Source organism: Tribolium castaneum, chromosome 3 (assembly GCF_031307605.1).
Source record: "Tribolium castaneum strain GA2 chromosome 3, icTriCast1.1, whole genome shotgun sequence".
Taxonomy (NCBI): domain Eukaryota; kingdom Metazoa; phylum Arthropoda; class Insecta; order Coleoptera; family Tenebrionidae; genus Tribolium; species Tribolium castaneum.
In genome coordinates this window covers 20748853-20769349 of record NC_087396.1, presented here as the reverse complement: position 1 = coordinate 20769349, position 20497 = coordinate 20748853, and the positions used below count along the sequence as shown (strand labels likewise).

General features: G+C 37.6%; 5 protein-coding genes and 1 long non-coding RNA gene across 13 annotated transcripts; 3 read left to right on the top strand and 3 right to left on the bottom strand.

The window, feature by feature from the left end:
• Positions 1–15: 15 nt before the first annotated feature.
• On the bottom strand, positions 16–1374 carry LOC659549 (uncharacterized protein). Of its 2 annotated transcripts, none has more exons than XM_064355899.1 (2): positions 1234–1374; positions 16–514 (listed from the first exon to the last, which is right to left on the bottom strand). In XM_064355899.1, exon 2 carries the CDS (start codon positions 511–513, stop codon positions 127–129), a length of 387 nt encoding a protein of 128 aa, XP_064211969.1. In that variant the 5' UTR covers position 514; positions 1234–1374; the 3' UTR covers positions 16–126. The 2 variants fall into 2 exon arrangements, with proteins under 2 accessions (XP_064211969.1, XP_970940.1); XM_965847.4 differs by lacking the exon at positions 1234–1374 and adding an exon at positions 565–775.
• On the top strand, positions 978–1908 carry LOC135265757 (uncharacterized). The gene is made up of 2 exons (XR_010333603.1): positions 978–1225; positions 1273–1908. It is a non-coding gene; the product is annotated as an uncharacterized LOC135265757 (long non-coding RNA).
• On the bottom strand, positions 1459–5548 carry LOC659425 (uncharacterized protein). Its single transcript, XM_008201947.3, has 10 exons — positions 4985–5548; positions 4791–4938; positions 4610–4742; positions 4389–4564; positions 4180–4342; positions 3697–3833; positions 3173–3650; positions 3019–3125; positions 2239–2695; positions 1459–1571 (listed from the first exon to the last, which is right to left on the bottom strand). Exons 1-10 carry the CDS (start codon positions 5284–5286, stop codon positions 1558–1560), a joined length of 2115 nt encoding a protein of 704 aa, XP_008200169.1. The 5' UTR covers positions 5287–5548; the 3' UTR covers positions 1459–1557.
• Positions 5549–7091: 1543 nt separating this feature from the next.
• Positions 7092–15774, top strand: LOC659350 (uncharacterized protein CG45076). Of its 7 annotated transcripts, XM_008201943.3 has the most exons (12): positions 7101–7297; positions 10384–10428; positions 10477–10674; positions 12159–12383; positions 12686–12822; positions 12895–12937; positions 13101–13210; positions 13264–13394; positions 13561–13722; positions 14578–14785; positions 14833–14989; positions 15039–15774. In XM_008201943.3, the coding sequence occupies exons 1-12, from the start codon at positions 7226–7228 to the stop codon at positions 15543–15545; spliced, it is 1995 nt and encodes a 664-aa protein (XP_008200165.1). In that variant the 5' UTR covers positions 7101–7225; the 3' UTR covers positions 15546–15774. The 7 variants fall into 7 exon arrangements, with proteins under 7 accessions (XP_064211386.1, XP_008200164.1, XP_008200165.1 ...); XM_064355316.1 differs by having other exon boundaries at positions 7092–7297; positions 12686–12937; positions 14578–14770; XM_008201942.3 differs by having other exon boundaries at positions 7100–7297; positions 12686–12937; positions 13594–13722.
• Positions 12170–16596, bottom strand: LOC103314859 (uncharacterized). The gene is made up of 4 exons (XM_015981504.2): positions 16414–16596; positions 16109–16375; positions 15965–16063; positions 12170–15916 (listed from the first exon to the last, which is right to left on the bottom strand). Exons 1-4 carry the CDS (start codon positions 16521–16523, stop codon positions 15784–15786), a joined length of 609 nt encoding a protein of 202 aa, XP_015836990.1. The 5' UTR covers positions 16524–16596; the 3' UTR covers positions 12170–15783.
• A 1239-nt stretch (positions 16597–17835) lies between these two features.
• LOC659210 (G protein-activated inward rectifier potassium channel 4) lies at positions 17836–20308 on the top strand. The gene is made up of 4 exons (XM_015981310.2): positions 17836–18053; positions 18100–18595; positions 18636–18874; positions 18920–20308. The coding sequence occupies exons 1-4, from the start codon at positions 17938–17940 to the stop codon at positions 19254–19256; spliced, it is 1188 nt and encodes a 395-aa protein (XP_015836796.1). The 5' UTR covers positions 17836–17937; the 3' UTR covers positions 19257–20308.
• Positions 20309–20497: the final 189 nt, after the last annotated feature.

The window sequence follows — 20497 nt, the reverse complement described above, 5'->3', positions numbered from 1 at the left end:
GAAAAGAAACACGAGTTATCCAAAATGAGACTATTTATTAATTGTTATAAATACTGTTGCACATATTCGCAAATAAGTGGTCATAAAAATTCAAAGCATCACAAGTATAAGCACATAAGTCATGGTTTACCAAAAACCGCCGGAAGAGAAGCCCCCTGGGGGCACCCGCCCGCGCGAGTTGCCGTTATTTTGTGGCGGGGGCGGGGCTTCTTGATTGGCCGGTGCGGAAGGCTTTGGGGCCTCAGTGGCTTGTTTCACCGGTTCTTTGGGGGTTTCTTCCGCCCTCTGAACCGGCTTTTCTTCAGTCTTTTGCACCGGTTTTGCTTCAGTCATGTTCACATTCGTGCCCTCAGTAATGGAAGAAATGTTCCTCGGATTGATCTTCTTCTCTTGGGGCCTCTCAGGCGGGGCTGAAAGCCCCAGGACGTCCGTATGTCCTCCACCTGGAGGCTTCAAGACCCGGCTGGAGTTACGGCCACCGCCCACCCCCGTGAAGATATTAGTGGAAGTCATTCTGGAAAGTTTTAATGAAAAACTACCAAAATTGGAAAAAACGTTACTTACCTATTTGGTGTTAGTTTTTACCGGTTTATACTGGTTCAAAAGCCACACACTACGATTATTTCGGGGGTTAAAAACCGGGCTAGAAGATTTTCTTTCACAAATCTTCAGTTAACAAATTGGTGAAACAAAGGAATGATCAAGCGGAAATGCACGTTTTTGTCGGAGGTCGTAAAATCAAATATCAAGCCAACGGATAAATGAGACAAGTGAACTGCGCGAAAGTACTACGCATCCAAACAAATGAGGATCGGTCAGGCGGGGCGTGAATCTGATTGGTGCAAACGCGCGGTCTTTTAGAGGTCAGCCAATCAGAAAGCGGAGTGGTGTTTGAACGATTCGTTTAATTAATTGGAGAAATGGGAACAATTGCCGGTGAAAATATTTGTTAAATGCGTTGCTACGGAACGTTTTTTTTTTTAATTAAAAATCTCAAAATTTCTTGTCAAAATTTCAAAAATGAATTCGCTAGTTGAGTCCGCAGCGAAATTGTGGTCTCACACGATTTTCGTCCACATTTACTCATCGCCAAATTTTGTAATGGAAACGCTCATAAGTCTGATCATGGTGATAATACACTGCTTGCTTATCGCAGAGATTAATGGCATTATCAAGGAAATAAACGTTCCGCCTTTAAAAATACGAATAAAAAAGTCTCTGGGAGGTACTTACCATTTGGCGCCTGGAAATCGTTTAAATTGTTCCTTTCAGATATCAAAAGTCAGCGCTCGATTTACCGCGGTGTGGTCAGAAATCATCCAGATCTGGGCGTCGATGTGGTCTTCAAAGAAAATAGTTTTCTCAAAAGCGACTGGAACACCACTACAAAAATCAATAAGCTTTTATCGACAACTTTGAGCGAATACATACGGCGTGATTTACAAAAAACTAACTTACCTATTGAAAGCGAGGGAAAATCGGAGGAAGTTAGCTCTCGGACCAGTACTGATAAGATCTACGATTATCTTCTCACAGAACCGGAACTGCACAAGAAGCTCAACTGCGAGGAGCTGAAAAAATTCGAAAGAACCGAAATATTGCGACTGGAGTGACTGCGCGAATTTCACTGTAATTTTGTTTCAATAAACCCGGACTTTGTAATGGAAATGAATGGAAAAATATATTTAGGAACGACACCATAAAAAATTTATTTAGCATTTCGTCTACAACGTGTGGTTGCATGTGATTTGCGAACTTTAGAAATTCCTTATCTACCTACAAGAAGTAAACAACAAAAATTATTTCTGTAAATAAAAAACACAACATAGAGAAGGAGAGGGGAATAGGGAAAGGGTACAAAAAAATTTGTTCCTTATAGATAGATAATAAAATTAATTTCTGTCCGTTTTTTGGTATTTGAATAAATGTAGAGGCTCGATTTATTTGCACAAATCACATGTTGTAAATTATAAAAACCCAGTAATACATTTTATTTATTAATACAGTACAATGTTGAACAAAATTACAGTGACATTCAACCTAAAAAAAAATGCGGCACTACAAATAATTCCAGCATACACAGAAGAACCATTGATTTTTAAATTCTTCAGGTACTGTGTATGATCGAAATAACCCTAAAAATATTGTTCTTTTTCTATTACATCCAGTACATGCTAAAACCTGTACAAACTTTACATTCGCCTGCTCAGTACCCCCCTTGAAACCCCCTCGAGTTACCTCGTCTACCGCCTCTAAATCCTCGCGCTCTAAAATTCGCTCCTCTAAATCCTCGCCCTCGGCCTCTCATCATCACGCCGCGGCCTCTGTGCCCCCTTCGGAAGCCGCCGAAGTTGGGCTTGGGGGGCCTCCAGGGGCCGAAACCGCCCATTTCGGGGTCGTGCAAATTGGCGGTGAATTCGTTCGAATTCAGGTCATTGTCGAGATCGTCGAGAAAACTGTTGGCGTCCACGTCGTCCGGCAGGTCCGGGAGCGGGGGCGGCGGCTTCAGCAAAGGCGGGTGCATTTTCTCCTCCGTCTCGTCCTCGCTTAGCTCCATGTCGATGCTCTCGGTGTTGTCTTGCAGTTTCCGGGGGGAGAGAATCTTTTTCGGGGGCGGTGGTGGAGGCGGCGGAAGCTTCAATTGTTCGATGTTGAACGGCGGTAGTCTGTAATCCTGGTCTTCGACACGATAATCCTAAAACATTGCACGTTCCAAACGTGAGATTTGTGTGAACTACGGGGTACTAAAGCGTAGGATACGAAACGATGAACTAATAAAACGTTTCCGTTTTCGATAGTTCCAATAACCTCGCCAGAGAGCGCTTTATAAACTGTGGAAAGCATTAAATGTAATTCACAAAATGTGGTTTTCCAGACGACGTTAACACTAATTCCTATTTAACTCTATGGTTTAACACTATTATATTTCAGATTAGTTAACTGATAAATAATAATAAGTCAAGTAATTGAATTTTGTAACTCGTTTCGTATCTTAATCTAGTCACCCGTAGCGTGTACCTGATCGGGTCCTGAGGGCGTCCAAACGTTGGACGAAACGTCGGCGGGCGACCCCGTCAGACTGATCAAATTGCGGTGATCAACGTCCTTGCGCCCCCTAGCCCCGTCTGAAAAACAGTACTGAAAGAGTTATACATTTGATTTTTTCTGCTACCTAACGGGTGTAGTAATCTGTGGTCAACGTCAGCAACCCCGCTCGAGACCACATTATCGTGGTACTCCGCCCCTTCGATATAGCCCTCTTTCTCGAAATTAGGGGGGCTCTCAGGCGTGTCTGTATCAAGCGTTGGTTGCGTCCAACTCGGGTCAGTGTCCCACGTTTCGGGCTCTTGCTCCGGGTTGTACTCGTCGGGGGCCCCCATGGGGGCGGTTTCGTACACGGGTTGCGTGAAACTCGTATTTGTAAACTGGTACGAGTTTTCACTAAATGGGGGCATGGGGGGCGGGAGTAGGGGCATGTGGGGGCCCTCTTGATACGGAAAAGAGGGTGTTTCTGTTGAGGGTTCGATGGGAGGTGGCGGAGGCCTAGCTATTGATTGTAAAACCGACGACAAGTCGTAATTACTATTCGTGACCTCCGTCAGCGTATTTGTTGTTTGGGTGTTGGTGAAAAGAGTTGAGGTGTTTAAATTCTGGAAAAAATTGATTAATTGTTTAAAATAACGACTGTTTACGCACTTGGACGTTGAAACTTGAGCCAATGAAACTCGTGTAACCGTTGGTAACGAAATTTGAAGGTTCTGTAGATGGGGGTGGCACAGGGTTGTAATAACCGGCGGAAAAAGGAACCGCCGCGTTGTACTCAACGTGAGAATCTAAACAAAAAACTCGAAAAATATTTTTTGGCACTCCCTACTGATAAAATGCTATTTTTTTATGTACAGAGCATTTTTTCAGTTTTGTCAATACCCAAGTTTGATAGTAAATAGAGCGAACAATCTAAATTTCTAAAAGTGTTGAGACACTACTTTGAACTCCCTGGAAAAAAATCTGATGGAAAATGGTTGTTTCAAGATTTAGTATTAAAAAAAAACACGAAAATGTGAGATAAAAAAGTTTGAAACACAAATTAGATGGAAAAGACTTGAAAGATTCAGAATTAAAAAAAACTAAAATCTTGAGACATGATAATAATCCAGAAAATCGTAAGAAAAGCCTTACTGTTGTTTTTCATTTCGTTATCGTCAGGCAGCTCGATATCACAATCAGGACTAGGTGAGGGGGCATTTACATCGGGAGAAGGGACCGGACTGCTCAGCGTCAACATATGCTCCTCTAATTTCTTCTGGAATGCTTTAACCTTGTTCCCGAACACTTTATAAGCCTGCAAAACTTGTTCAAAATATGTAGGCTACAAAAAACCCTCTCACATTCGCCACAACTTTCACATCTTTCTTGTCCTTATCCAACTGGTTGTTGGCTTGTTTCAGTACTGAGATATTGGTGATCCGACACTTAATTTCCGCCTTAAGGGCATTAATGTACCCTTCTAAATGCTTGACGTAAACTTCTAATTCCTTTTCCACGTCGTCAACATGCGCCCGATCTAAAAAACAAATTAAAAACACCAAAAATTAAGCAGCGGCACCACCTTTCAGCGACGTGCAAAGTGACTCAGTCTCGAGCTGTATTTTCGGGTTGTGTTCCTTCAAAACCTTTAGTTTTAAATCGGTTTCAGTTTCGAGCTTGGAACACTGTTTGATCTTGTTGATAACATAAGACGACTAAAAAAGAAAAAAGTTGTTTTCGGAGCAGAAATAGAGTGAGACAACCTGGAATTCGTGCGGTTCGTCGTTTTTGGAAGCCGTAGGCACGACGCTAATCAGTCCACACAAATCCGAGATAAACTCCTCGTTGTAAACGCCCCTCTGTTGCCAAATGTTGAAAATCCGCACGATTTTGTGTTTGACTTTGTCGTCTCTGCAACACAAACCTCGACAATGCTTCCACGTTTCGCGATAAATACCTGACTAAAGTGGTGGCTTTCTGCAAGGCAGTGCCCCAACTGTCCACAAACTCGTACTGTTTCCGCTTCGAATACTGGATAACATCGTTCGCTAAATAAAACAGGTTGAGTCTCTGCTCCACTTTGACACGTTTGAGGACGTTGAGCCACGAGTTGACGATTTTCTTGTGGAACTGTCGGTTTTCCAAGCACCATTTACAGCAAGCATTGATGTTTTCTTGCGAGTCTTTCAAAGCAGTGAGGCGTTTTTCGAACTGGATCACGTTGAAGTCCTGGCTTTGCGAACTCATTTTTTCGCTCATTTGGGGGCTTTTTTCAAAGTGATGGTCATTTTTCAAACACAAACTTTTTGTTTACACTTGTGTTATGAAAACGCTTGCGGGGCCAGAGGGCTGATTTAGATGCAAAGTCTGGCTGTGGGGGGGTTTTTGATCAATAAATTGATACGATTTTGGGCGTTTTTTGGCTAAAATTCCTGTTTTCGAGCACCGATTTTACAACCATAACCATACATGTCGGAGAAACAAATGGCTGGGGTTTTCGGTATACCGGGCTTAAAGCCGCCGTTAAATACAAGAAGATGTACAAAAGTAAAAAAAGACAAAAGTTGATTTATAACCGATTTATTCATAAACATGTACAGTTTACTTTTTTTGCTTGTGTTCTTTTAATTGTGAAGAAAATGAAGACACTGAACTTTGTAGTTTTTTTGAATAGTTGGTTGCATAAAACATCAAATAAACTGACCACAATGACAAATTTACATTTGGATTTCGTGTTACGCATATTATTTATTCACTCCATAACTTTTTTGTTTTACTTTATTTTATTTTTTTTAACATTACTAAAATTATTTTGAAACATTTTTTAAATATTTTACCCTGTTTTTCCATTGGGCCACTTGAGTACAAAAATGAATAAGGTTTCATCTAAGCAAATTCGTTTCGCTCATGAGTGGACTACGTACATGAATTCACTGTCCTGCCCTGCTTTATAAGGATAACGACTTTAAAAGAAAATTGATGTAAAAACTATTTATTATTAAATTATGATTATATGCGATTTTTTCTTGCTTTGAAGTTGGTACTATATGGGTACCTGTTCAGCACAACATTTCAACTTTAAAGTCAAAAATAGATAAAGAAATTTATATTTATGGTACTTATGGTGCCTTCTATTTATATAACCCAAATATATTTTAATGAGAAGGATATTAGATTAGATTTATGAAGTCCACCATTTTGTCGACTATTCCAAATTTTCTTTTCTTTAACAAAAACTGGAACTGATACAGTTTTTGCAGGACCTCCATATCTACACCATAAATTTTTGTAGTCATTTTAAGTTAACCTAAAATAATAACAGATTCTAACCGCCAATTCAAAAAATTAAGTAGAAAATAGTATAATTTTAAAATTAATTACTGTTTCAACCAGTTCAATAAATATTCGTTGAGCTACTTATGCTAGTTTAAGCCACAGAACGTTTACGCTATAGTTTAGCTGTTGGTTTACCATGAGAGAAAATCTCGAGACAAAAAAACTTTACCGTACAAAAATTCCTAAATAAGAAGGAGAGTCCAATAACTTTTTCGAGTTTTTTTCAATTTTTTCCATATAGTTCACTTGTCCAACATTGGCGATATTGAATGCATTTAAAAATTACAATAGATAAAAATATACATATATCAATCAGCTCCCAAACTATAAGAAACTAATTTGTTAAGCGCTAAGTTCAAAATAGTTCATTTAAGGAAAAATAATATAAGGATTAATATCCAAATGGTAATGTATCAAAGTTTTCTAGAATAATTCTCTTGTCATAAACAAAACAAAATTTTCCTTGAAAATCGGGGTGTTTTCCTTAGAAGTAGGCAGTGTGCATAGGGGCCCTTATACTACTGCATTACTTTGGATGAAAATTGGTAAACTGTTGCAAAATGCACGCGCCGCCGTTGCGAAACAATTTGGAAAATATTCAACTTGACCTAAATTGTGAAATCAGCCCCCCAGTGTTTGCGAATCGTCCGACTTGAGTAAATCGTTGTAGAAAGTGGGCGTATTTTTGGCCCTTTGTGCATCCGTTCGTGACAAACCCACGAAAATAAGCCGCACAATCGTGCGTCCGATTCACGATTTAAAAATAGCCCTCCTGAGCGTTGTTAAGCCCAGGCTTGAGCCGCGTGAAATCAGTCCAGTTGATCAGATCTTGAGACGCCGATCGTCAGTCCTCGAACCCACCATGGTATACGAATCCGACTTCTACACGACCAGAAGGCCCTACCGCCCTTCGTACTCGACGTACAGCGTATCGGTGAGTGGTGGCCCTTTGCAAAAAGCGCGAAACTTTCCACCAAGTGCTTGCAAATATCGAGGAATTATTTATAGCGCGCCGGCGGTTTTGCACACGCTGAACTTTCAGATCCACGTTTCCAAATTTAGTCGCATCTAATGCGGGCCTACGTTACAGAAACGCGAGATTCCGTGGGAGAAAGTGCCTTTTGTCCCAAGACCAAGTCTGGTGCCGGACCCCGTCACGGCCTTCGGCAAAAGGAAAACGGTGGAGGAAGTCTTTCGACCCGACCGAAAAAATATTCTTTCCCCGAACGAAAGAGCCAAAATCAAACCGAAAATCCTCCTCGAACCGCCCAAACCCTACCTATCGGCGCGCGACATCAACAGAGAAAAAATTCTCAATTCGATTAAAGTCAGAGAGAGTCAGTTAAACGACTCCATGGACGTGCTTTTGCCCAGACTGCACAAAGTCGCCGAAAACCCCAATCTCCCGTACAAACAGAGAATCGCCATGACCTCGGACCAATTTCCGATTTATTAGACGATATTTACAAGCATTTGGAGCTTTGCATTTAGACACTTTTTGTAGCATTTACTCTAATACGCTTTTTTGCTAGAATTTTTTGCGCATTTTTATTTTTTATACCTAGATTAGTACCCGAGCTATGTGTACGCAAATTTCGCAATAAAATTTTACAAAACAACTATTTGGTTTCATTCGAATTTAGTCCAACTTAAAGAGCGTAAAAATATTTGTGTTTGTTATTGTCGACGTGCATGAAACACTCAAATAACATCCCCCTAACCCAATCAGTAGGCAATAGTGGCAGTTTTGCGCAAACCATTCAAATTTTGTCGATAAAACAGTCTTGGCCAATTGTGGTAATTGTACCATTTTTCCGCAAACTTTGAAATATGATCTTCAGTAAAAATCACAACAGTTTTAAGTGAACATTTTGAGTAAAAGTGAGGATCCTTTCTTATACAAAATGATTTAGAATGACTGAGTTTCATTCGTAAATTGAATACTTTACCGATTAACAATAAACCAAAGATCTTGTTATTAGGCCAAATAAATTTTTATTTTACAAAAAAATACTTTCAAATCTTTTAACAATCACCAGTCATTCTAAATCACTTTCTATATACTAGAAAAAAATAATGCTATTTTAAAGACTAAAGATTTTAAAGAAAACTTTTGGGGAGGGAAAATTAATACACACTGAGAGTTTTCAAAGTGTATTTTTATTATATTTCAAAAACTAACAGTTGGACATACTAAATGAGCGTTTGCTATTAAATACTTTATTAATTTAATTTTTTTCCTAAGCGTGAAATTTTTTCAAATTTTTTCAAAAATTTCATTTAGTAAAAAATATTTCACTGATGATAAATAATAATAATTTTTTTACTATTTCTAATAGCATTCTTTAACAAACGACGTTTATATTACAGTTGTGTTCAAAAGAAAGAACAATTTTTTTTCGCAGGTGTAACTGTTTTAGATGATTTTTTTTCGGATTTTTCGGAGAGCAATTTGTTGACCAACTTAGAGTTAAATATTATTCTCATTTTAACCAAATTGTTAATATGAACTAAAACCTCGTTTTGATTATGGATTTGGATTTTTTTTGACCAGTAAATAGTGTAAAATATAAAATTTTATATCTAAGACGGACTTAGATAATATACTAATAAACTAAATTTTATTGAAAATATCTGCTACAAGACTTGTCCCAGTTTTTTGTTTATAACTTAGAAAATATTAATAAATAATTTCGTTAAAATATTTGATTTGTATTAATTTGTATTTTATAACTGAGTGATTAGACACTTAAAGTGGGCAAAAGTTGCCTTGCAATTTAACGTAGTAATTCACATTCACCTTGCCAATGAAAACAAGTCACTAATTTTGTGACGCTTGAAATAATAATTAAGCCACACGACCAATATTTTTGGAAGCTTTTTTTTAAGCTAGCGACAATTTTGACGTAATTCTTGCAGACGCAATAATCGCTTGTTTCAAATTGTCATTAGAAATAAAAAAAATAATATTTATTTCAGTAACTCAATCATAATTCATTGATTTCAATAACAAGAAATTGTTGAAAAATTCTGAAAAATTAACATAGATAAAGTAAAGTATTCAACAGCAAATGTTATTAGTTTCCGAAAACAGGACAAATACACTTTTAGCAGAATTAGGTACGCTGGACATTAAAAAACCAAAAATAAAATGAACGATTTTGTTGCGACTTGCCGAGGGTTTAAACCGCGTTTCAATTACCAAGGCGCAAACTGCTTTATCGACGTTGGGTGGCCGTTAAACAGCGGATGTTGGGATTGTGTTTGTTGTCCTCAGAGTCCGAGACATTACCTGGTGCGCGACTCGCCAGACCGCAGCCGTCGCGCTGCCGAAGAGGTCTATTCGTACTCGTATTCTGCGGAATCGAGCCGCTCTGGTGACCCTTACTCACGTCCAAGCACCCGTTCTTATACCACGAGCGAGAGTGTAAATCGTTCCTCGAATTCTGGGCCAGGTTCTTACTCTTACAGCACTGAAAGGTCCTCCAGGAGCTACGGGGACGGGCCTGGGGGCTACCACTCCAGCTACAGCTCGAGCACCTCCGGACGACTCCCAGGGGGCACAACCTACCGCCACTATTCTTACCGCGTCTAGATGCGGCCTTTTCTCTCACTAACGCTTAGCTAATAACCAGGATAGCCACAGTAGCGAGTTTCTTTTCTCAAATTGTGATTGACACCAAGTGGCTACGAAATTTTGTATTGAGAATTTGTAAACGTGCCTTAATTAATAATAATAATCACTCAAAGATGTGTTTATTTTTTCACACGTTCTCCTCCCGAGTAACACTTTTCCCCGAAAAACGACAAACACAAATATTACAAAAATTGGCTCACAGTCTTTAATTCATAAAAATAAGAGAAGCTTGGACGTAGATTTTTGACACACTAACGGGTCTAAATTTAGGTTTTGGCAAAGTTTCAGCACAAATATTTAATTTAGATACATTCGGTAAACATAAATCTGTTTTGAAACGTTTCGACACATACTAAAATTGCGTTTTCTCTTTGAATAAACAGTCCGCCCCATCAAGACAAGTAAGGATTCTTCCCGGACTCGGTAAAGTAAGTCGCTTAAACCTCGCCAGACAGTTTAAAAATCGCCAAAATCAGGTTCATGTGGTCCACACCTACGACCGCATCGTACCATATGTGGGTCACAAAAGATTGACCGTGGTAACGCTACCACCAAAAATTTACTCAACACGGTCGTCCGTCCTACAAAGGGAGTATGACTGGATCGAAAATAAAGTCCGGCCCTGGGTTGCCTATTCCCCCACAAACCGTTACCTCAACTCTGACTCAGCTGTGGTGAGTAATTCTTTCGCGCAAAATCGTCATTTTTAATTGAACTAAGCACGCGTTTTCGATTTTTCTCCATTTTTGGATTTTTGACACACGCTAACACACTAACAAACAATAAACAAGACAAATAAACCCAAATAAACTGTCTCTATGTTATTGTAAAAATGGTGGATGCGCCGGGCTAGACTAAACTAGAGTTCCTTTATTGGGAGAGTTGGGACACTGAACGTCAAACTGAGCCAATTTTGTATTATGTGGATAAGGTATATATTTCTATCTTTTTTTATTAAAATTTTTGTTAGTAATTTATGTCAGAGGTTTATGTCGAAAATAATTTCAAGGTAATAATTTTTGTCAAATGCATAGAATGACATAATTTTACGTCAAATTTAACCAGGGATGTAGAAAACGTAGAAATTTTGGGATTACTATTTAAAAAAAGAAAATAATTGAATACCTACCAATATTAATGTTCACATTTCTGAAATTTTTCGATAATTATTTAATATTAAATACATAACTTAAAACACTTCAATGCTAAAAATGCTTTTCTTTCATTCACAATTTTTAGTTAAACATTTCGTCCCAAAAATTCATCATCAAGAACCCTTCATATTTCCTGACGTCTTTTTAAATTTTCTAAAAAATAATATTGAAGGTGTTCTCGTATGAAAAACGTAACAAAATCGTGAATTCCCAATAACTTTATAATTTGAAACAGAATCTAAAGTTCACGTAGATGCTAAAGGCGGCCAAGCAGCGAACTAAAAATTAGAACCAATTTTGGGTTCAAGTACCTACGTATTTTGTAAATGCATACACAAATTCCCAAAATCTCATAGAGTTTGTACATAACATTATGTAGACAATCCACTTTTCCAAATGTTTGTTAATAATACACGTAAAACTTGGCAGGACAGGTTTAATTTCTCTCTCTTTCACCGATGATTACCATGTCTTAAAGTTAAGGAAAAAATGTTTATGATGAAGAGTTTAGACGTAAAATTCTTGTACTTGCAAAGAAATTTGGAGTTCATATAAAAAAAAACAGTGAATTGACGACGACTGCCAGTCTAAACCATTTCTAAACGCAGTTAGTCGACGAAAAATGGAAACATTTTTTGACAAATTTATTTGACTTTTCGCCAAATTTGAAGTGTAACACCACTGATTTCTATCCCAATTTGTTTTTTACACATTCCAACCGACGTATATGAAACAAAATTTCGAAAATTGACATTCAGTGTCTCAACTCTGAACTCTAGACTAAACTAGACATCGAGATTTGTTGGCCGGTTTGTGATAAAAACAGTAATCAACCTTGACTGTGGTAAACATTTGGAGCAAACCTATAACGAGTCAATGATTAAAGTAATCGCAATTCGCTGAAAATAGCCCGGGGATCGGCGCCAAAAATGCGTGACTCAATTTTTATCACAAACCGCTCACACCTAACACTGTTCTCTAAACGAGTGAATTTATTTTTCCAGAGATACGTCTATGTTCGCAATCCAATAACTGGCTTAAAGTATCATTCAGACTATTATCCGTCTCGATATTACAACTTTTATCGAATAATTCGCCCGCTTTCGTATTACGACGATTACTGGCCGTTTTATAGGCCGTTAAGTGCGTATTACAGTTACTGGCCTATTTCTCGTTCAGTTAGCTATCTCGATGATATTCCGCTTTATCGTTCTCTTAGATTACAGAGTGTAAGTATCAAAAGCGAGCCGATTTTTGCGTAGTTTTGGATCAGTTTTAACGCACAACAAAGTGTGAACTGATGCGACAACTACGAGCCGCCTTTTGCGCATAAATGACTGTCGTTAATGCTTCAAGCTCGACATAACATTCAGACGATGATCAAACGATTTACAGGAAGAACACAAAATCATGAAGAAAATCTTAAGCGAGAAGATTTAGGAACGAAAGTTACACAAAATTGTAGTTCATTGCTTAAAACAATAATAAAACTCGTCATTTTTCTGTGTGATGAATCCTCGTTTATTTCCAGAAATACGATTCTGGGCTGTATTACCCTTATTACCGGAACTGGTATCATTATTACAACTATTACAGATATTATCGGCCCTTGAGTTATTATTATCCTTATTATCACGATTATTATTGGCCAGTTTGGAGATATAACAGGTATTGGGACACTTATTATTGGTCTCCAAAACGATCACACTATTGGCTCAAATATCTTCCTATTTCTTATAGTTTGAACAATTTAGCACCCTTTTATGCCAAATATTTCCAACGTGTAAGTATCTCATTCTTTTTTAAACACCAAAAGTCGCTTAAACACCAGTTTAAGCGATTTTTCAATGCATCTAACCGTTACAAATAATACACTAACCGACACTAAACTAGGACGTAGGATCGGTTTAGTCAAGGAGTGAGAAACTGGTTATGAACATTTTCAGATATTTGACGACGAAACGAGGCTGATTCGAGCTCAGACGGCGTCTCTCCTCAAACAGGTCCATCAGCCGGTACCGAGAATCAGAACCTGGCCCATTACTCCGTTAAACAGGTAAAATGCTATGCCCATAAAACCAAAAATTTTAATTTGGCTTTGAAACCCAGATTCGGCGATTTCCCGTCGTTGCCGATGAAATACAGCAACGACACTTACATTCACAGACTCTTGACTTATTCCCCAAATCACAAAATACAATACGCCACATATTACACGGAACCCGTTAAAAAATACATCGGTGAGTTTGGTTTTAGTTCTGTGCACGAATTCCTGCACTTGGTGGCTTAGTTCCTGCTCTCTGCACAATGTTCCTGCTTTAGGTGGTACCTACTGACGGTAGTGCGAAAAGGCCTAACCGGAGTGTGTGAAATAATGCGCTTTTGATTGATTTGAGTTTGAATTAGGTGCAGGTCATCTATCATGTGTCTCGTACGCAGGGGACAAAGGCTACAGCCGCCGTCGTCCTCTGACCATGTTTGAGGACGCTCTCAGGAATGATATCCAGTTGTTGAGTTATTACATTACTAAGTTTCGAGATGAGAAACAACAACCGAAAGAAATTAAAGGTATTTGCGCGCTTAAATCGCCATCTCATGTACATAAAGAGCTAATTTCGTAACAGTTTCGGTTTTTCGCTTAGTTATTTGAACATAGAAATCATCTTCATGATCTACAGCTTCGATCATGTTTGTGGCTAACTCGTGTGTATTGACTTTTTGGTTTTCCTTGCAGCTGGGAGTGTAGAAGAAAAACAACAAACCGAAATTACCGAATAACCCCTGATTACGACTTTTGTGTTAAATTTCACTCGCTTTCCTCTACTAAAACGCAGTTAGGTTAAGATTCTTGAAGATGGTAACACTTTTCTCCTTAATGTCATGTGCACGATTGTCTTTGTTGTTTACTCACAAGAGAACGGGCTTGTTTTTCAATTGTTACAAGGTGTGGTCACTGCCGAATAGCTCGCTCTCTTAATAATTCACTATTTTTTTATAATGTTCCGTTCAATCAATAAAACTTTATTTTATTATGGTTTGGTTTTCTTTACTAATAGTGCAATGGCAAACACCTTTTATAATCTCTTTCAGCATCTTAGGTTTTTATGGGATGGTATTTTTGTTTTTCTTTTTTAAAAATAGAGTGATTTTTGCTAACAATAAATTTAAGTTATAAAATAAATGCGGTAAAAAAACCTTTTAAATGACCACGCCACCGGACCGAGGGGACCCCAGCTCATTAACGACGTAAGTTTATAAAGACAATAAAATAATTAAAACTAAAACATCTAAATCAATAACTTACTCTAGTCGCGACTAATGTTGTAGTTGTCTAATTTGGGAAAAATTAGCCAATTACTGCTTATTATTCAGACGTCATGTATTAAATAACTTGGTTAATTCACCGATAATGAACGATTTCAGCACCTTTATCGCCAGCTCGTCCTTCACGTATTTTCTCAGTTCACAAGCCAATGGAAGATCCGGTCGCTCAAGAAATTAAAGATTTGCGTGAAGCACGGGCACAGCGTCTCGCTAAAATCTACGCATCTGATGATAAAACAACAGATGAAGTAGAGAAAAGTCTGAAGGAAAAGAAAAGGAAAGAAGAAGCGAGGTTAGCTGAAGAAAGGTAAAACCACATTGCAATTTGAAGAAACCTAAAACTGTGTTTCCTAGAGCAATTGCTGAAGAGCAAGCGAAGAAGGAAGCCGAAGCGGCCAGAAAAGCAGAAATAGCTCGTCAAGAACAGCTTGCAGCTCAACTCGCCGCAGAACGTGCAGCAGAATTAGAGAGGCAGGCGGAACAAGCACGTCAGGAAGAACTGGCCAAACAAGTAATCTATAATATTCCGGTTGTTTCAATTCGCGTATTTGTGTTTTAAGGCTGAGATTGAGCGAATGAAGAGAGAGGAGGAGGAAAGGGCGCGCTTGGAGGAACAGCGCCGACTTGAGGAAGAAGCCAAAGCTGAAGAAGAGCGCCAGCAACTGCTCCGTTTGGAGGAAATCGCTAGACAAGCCGAGGAGGAAAAAGAGCGAGAGTTGGCGAGACAAGCCGAAGAACTGGCGGAGTTAGCGAGACAAGAGGCCGAACGAGCGGAGCAGGAACGTCTCGAAAGGGAACAAAAGGAGAAGGAACAGAAGGAAGCAGAACTTGCAGAACTGGCGAGACAGGAAACCGAACTGGCCGAACTGGAAAGACAGGAAAAGGAGCTGGCGGAACTGGCGGCGAAAGCGCAAGAAGAACTGGCCGCCAATGAAGAAGAGGAAGAAAAGACTGAAGAACAAGCTGAACCGGTCGTTGATGAACCTGAAGCTGAAGCACAAGAAGAAGAACCGGCTGAAGTCGAGCCGGAAGACGAGCCTGAAGCCGAAGCAGAAGCCGATGAATAAACCCAGTTTAAACAATTTCTCATTTCTAACACACATTCCAAACTGTCGTGACTCAAGCATTTTGTTGCCAATTTCACGATAGTCTGGAATGAAAAAACGTAACAATTGTTCCTGTGGAATTTTTCGGATTGCTCCTTAATCACACTTCTTTCACTTCCACTGATAAATTTATTCCAATCTTGTTCGTTTCTTGCAACTGTGTACTAAGAATAAAATACTGTTGAACCAATCGTTTCTTTTATTTATACTTTTGTCGTACATCAATTGAGCTTTTGCTAGTTCTACACCTTTTGCGGAGCACTTTTTTCTTGTTAAAGGTGCCTCTGTCAACGGACTGACTTCGTGAATTAATTACAAAGTTTCGATAATCCCTAGAAATAAATTCGTCTAGAAAAAAACGGACAAATGATATTAGAAACCTCCTTGTTTTTATTTGTGAGTCCATATTTTTGGTGTATTTGTTATCCAAGTAACATTTTAAAGCTTCAACTGTCGTATTTAATTTGTCCATTTCGTCCCTGATTTAAACAAAATTAAACGGAGCAATTTTGTATTTGAAATACCTCTTGATGACAATACAGCCACTGTACATGGCCTTAGCCCGTTCCAAATCCTTCCTCAACTTCTCCGTGTCCAAGCAAGCCCGACACAAGACGCCATCCCAAGTCTGCACACTCTTATCTCGAATCTCCACAAGTTTGCGTCCTGCAGTCTCATTGTATTTCATACAAACGTACGCTTCTCTCAGTTTTTCAAACACCGTCTGATTGTCTTTAACAAACTGAAGCTGGCGTTCCAATTGCCCGACTTTGTGCTTCTCATGAGCCAAACTAAACAGCAATAAATACAGCACCAATTTTCTACTCACTCCAAGTTAATTCGTTCGTTTTCGTAAATCAGGTCGCTACAGCGTGTCTCAAGTTCGGCGATTTTTAGTTTGAGGCTTTGAGCATCGCCAGACGCCGGAATTTCTGCCATTGTGTCAAATTTCCAAAAAAATAAATGGCAATTCGATCAGCAGAGACCGGATTTTTGAGAGGTTTGAAACTTGTCAAAAAAAAAGTTGCAAAAAATCTTTAGGATACGTAATTTTTAATTAATTTCTACAACAGGAAAAGTAAAACATCATTTTTATTCTTTATTTATGAATTTTATTAAAAAAACAAAACGTAATACTTTTTGTAAATGGAAAAACGTAGTTCCAAAATCACACGCCACTGCACTACCAATAACAATTAACAATTTATTCTCAATAGATCTTCATGTCCAGAATTTTTGGATAGTTTGTTACTAATTTTTCGAAAAATCTGCAGTACTTTTTTCAAAAATTTACATTTAGTTTACGAGTTTAGCAGCTTCAACTACTGTTTCTAATTTTATTAAGCTATATTTACAAAGATATCAAAGTGAGAAAGGAATAAGTCATTTTTAAAGTGGTTTGACTAACGTTATGCTGTGCCTTCTTGGAAAAGATGGTATCTTCAATAACTTAAGGTCCAGTCGCTTAGGTTCATTTCTTGAGAAAATAATTTTACACAAAACATTTTAGCTTTATGGAAATATTACAGCTACCAAGTTTTCTGGCAATCACCATCTCCCGTTTAAAGAAAAATCAATAACATAAAAAAGTAAAAAGGTCTAGAAACTGATACGTTTAATTTTCAAACTCTGCTCTGCATTTATTTTCAAAATTATTTGATACCATAGTTAGATAGAATATTTCCAGATTATTCTTTAACATTGCTTCTCATCTCTTGATTTTCTTTTCTGACTCTTTTCTGAAGTCGTCTTTAGATCTGAAATCTGGACTTTTCTTTAGATTTTTGTTTTGTTTTTAAATTGTTCTCTTCTTAAAATATTTTTACGAATAATCTTTTGCCCATTATTTTTTTCAAATTTTCTTCCTGATTCTCTTTTGCATTTTTTCAATTTCTTCTACAGTTTCATTTAGAGTTTTTCAGCATTATTTTTAGCATTTTTTCTATACTCTTCTTTAGATTATTTTATCAATCTCGTCTATAAATTCTCTTCTGGCTTCTAAGAATTATTTTGTAGACAGTACTTAAACAAATTTTATAAACACTTTTTTTACATTCTCTAAAATATTTATATAATTCTTTAGCATTGTTTCTGTACAAACTTAACGCTTCAAAAACAAAGTTGATTAATTCCCAAAAGAATTCATGCCAACACTATTATCAAATACAATGCTAGGCTCAAGTTGTGTTTTTTTGAACCTGACCCGCATTTAAAAAATTGGCGGCAAACACTATGGCTGAGATAATTCTAAAGCAAATATCCTAATTACAACAGATGATGCTTATCTCTCATGACTAATAACCAAATGTAGCACAAACCGTGACTTACTTAAAAAACTTAAAAAAAATTCCCAATGGTTGCAAGTGACGAAACAATCATTATAAAGGACGAAGACACAAATTACCAAAAATGCGAGTTGTGTGATTCCGTCCCCGTATACTTGACCAAACACAAACAGCGGAAAAAAAGGTACAAACCAACCAACCAACTGTTCAAAAATTTGGAAATATTTTAGTCGCACAAGGAAATCCTCCAACCCCAACCACCGCCTTATCCTCAAAACGGGCGACTCAGTAGTCCACCAAACAAAACGGCCGTTCCTTACCGTCATTTACGTCCACGACTTGGTCAACACTTTGATTGTGAGCGACTGGAAGTGGACTCTAATCGCACTTTCCATAACTTACCTCGTGCTTTGGTTCGTGTTTGCGTACGTCTGGATGATGGTTTCGCTAAATAACGGGGACTTGGATGCGGGGAATGCCACGAAACCGTGCCTGAACGGCATCCAGTCCTTCGCCGGTTATCTGCTCTTCAGTATAGAAACACAGACGACCATCGGCTACGGCACGAGATACATCAGCCAGAACTGTCCCGAAGCGGTCCTGATTTTCTGCATCCAGATCGTGACAGGAGTTGGGATTTGCGGGGTTCTGATCGGGATTGTTTACGGGAAAATCACAGCTCCCCGGAAAGTTTCCGCCCGGCATTGCTTCAGCAAATACGCCACTGTAGGTTTAAGTGTGTTAGGAGGAATCAATTTTTTTTAAGATTTGTCAAAGGGACGGCCAGTTTTGCCTCGTTTTCCGGGTGCGGGACGAAGAGAAACGCTACCAATGCCACAACAAAATCAAAGCTTTTGTGATAGTTAGACGCGAGAAGGAGCCGTTTCTCAAATCGATTCAACTCATTTCTCCCGGGATTATGATCTGGCCGCTTGAGGTCGTGCACGAAATCAACGCAAAAAGCCCATTTTGGGATTTTTCAGCCAGGGATTTGATCCTGAAAAAGTGACTAGACGTTGCTGGAAGCACTTTAATGAGTAATGGTTTCAGGTTTGAGATTGTTGTTTCAATGGAGGGTGTTTCGCAAACAACGTCCAAAATGTCTCACGTGACAGCGTCGTATTTGAATAGCGAAATTTTGTGGGGGCATACGTTCAAACCGTGCACTTTTTACGACAAACAGAAGGGTTGTTTTGTGGTTAATCATAAACTGTTCAACAGTACTAGAGAAATTTTAATGCCTCTGTGCAGCGCACGGCGGTTGAGTCAAGTCAGGGAGGAGCTTGCGGACTTAGTTATAATTCAAAGTTCCGGTAGCTTTGACGTCGATCCGCTATTTCAGAGTCTTTGGAACTTCCTCGAAAATTATCACGAAACCTCTTTGTAACAATTTTAAAACTATTTGGTTTAAAATCAAAAGAGAGCCATTAAAAGACTTTTTAAGAAATTTATAAAACTGCTTGTTTTAAGACACGTCAAAGAGTTTTATTGTTTTGTAAAACCTGATCGGAAGTGATAAAAGATTTTATGAGAGCTGTGATATTACAAGAAATATATTTCTCGGAGCACATTACGTATTTATACATACTTACTTATACAACACCATATCTAGGCAGACGGCCAGCTTTCTGATAAAATGTACTAAGAAAATTTAAACGTCTTTTATAAATCTCAAACTTTTTATTTTTATTTAAAAATATTTATTTTTAAAAATTGTATTAAAAATCGCCGATAATAATTTTTTAAATTGATTCTAGTAGACTTTTTGAGTGATAATACTAGGTTCTACTGCTAACACAAAAACACAACAATTTATTATCACCATTTATTTAATGGAAAAGAAGTGCATTTTTTATTTTAAATTAAACAGCAGTCAAATTTTTAAAACCTTTTAGTTTTGTAATAATTTTATAAGCCTTCTCGAATTATAACCGTGTTCAAAGCAGAGTTGATTTAATTTTGAGTTAAAGATTTTGAGTTAATTAAATAACTTCGGGTAATCGTTTTAATTTGTCAGAAATTGCTGTTTAAAAAATATATACAACGCAGTTCTAATAGAGCTTTTGTGAAAAAAATATGTATTTTCTTACAACGAAAAAGTTTGATCAATTCTTAAACACTTAAGTAATAATAGTTTTGTTACATTTATTGACCAGTTAAGATTGTTTGGGAGTAAAAAGTTTTAAAAATGACAACAAGGCAACTACAACACTTATAAAACTTTTGTTAAAACTATCTTAAGAGTTTATGGTTTTAATATTTTTTAATGAGTCGAATTGGCTGTCAGTTTAACTTTATAAAACTAAAGAGTTTTAAAAGACACAAAATAAGCCACTATATAGTTTTAAAACTTCTTTACAAACTGTCTTCATAAAACTTTTTATAAAACGTAATAGGTTTAAACAGCATATAAATTGCTATTTGGGACGAGAATTAGGGAAAATCCAAGGAAATCGGAAGATATCAAAGAAAATCTGGTGTAAAAAATTTTGGATCCAGTTTATTTCTCGCTCTTTGAATAAAAATGTGAAAAGTTTTTTTGTTCTTGATGAATAAATGTTTTTTTATTTTATTGAAAAGAGGTTAAAATCTATTAAATATTTACTTCCAGATTCTATAAAAATATAA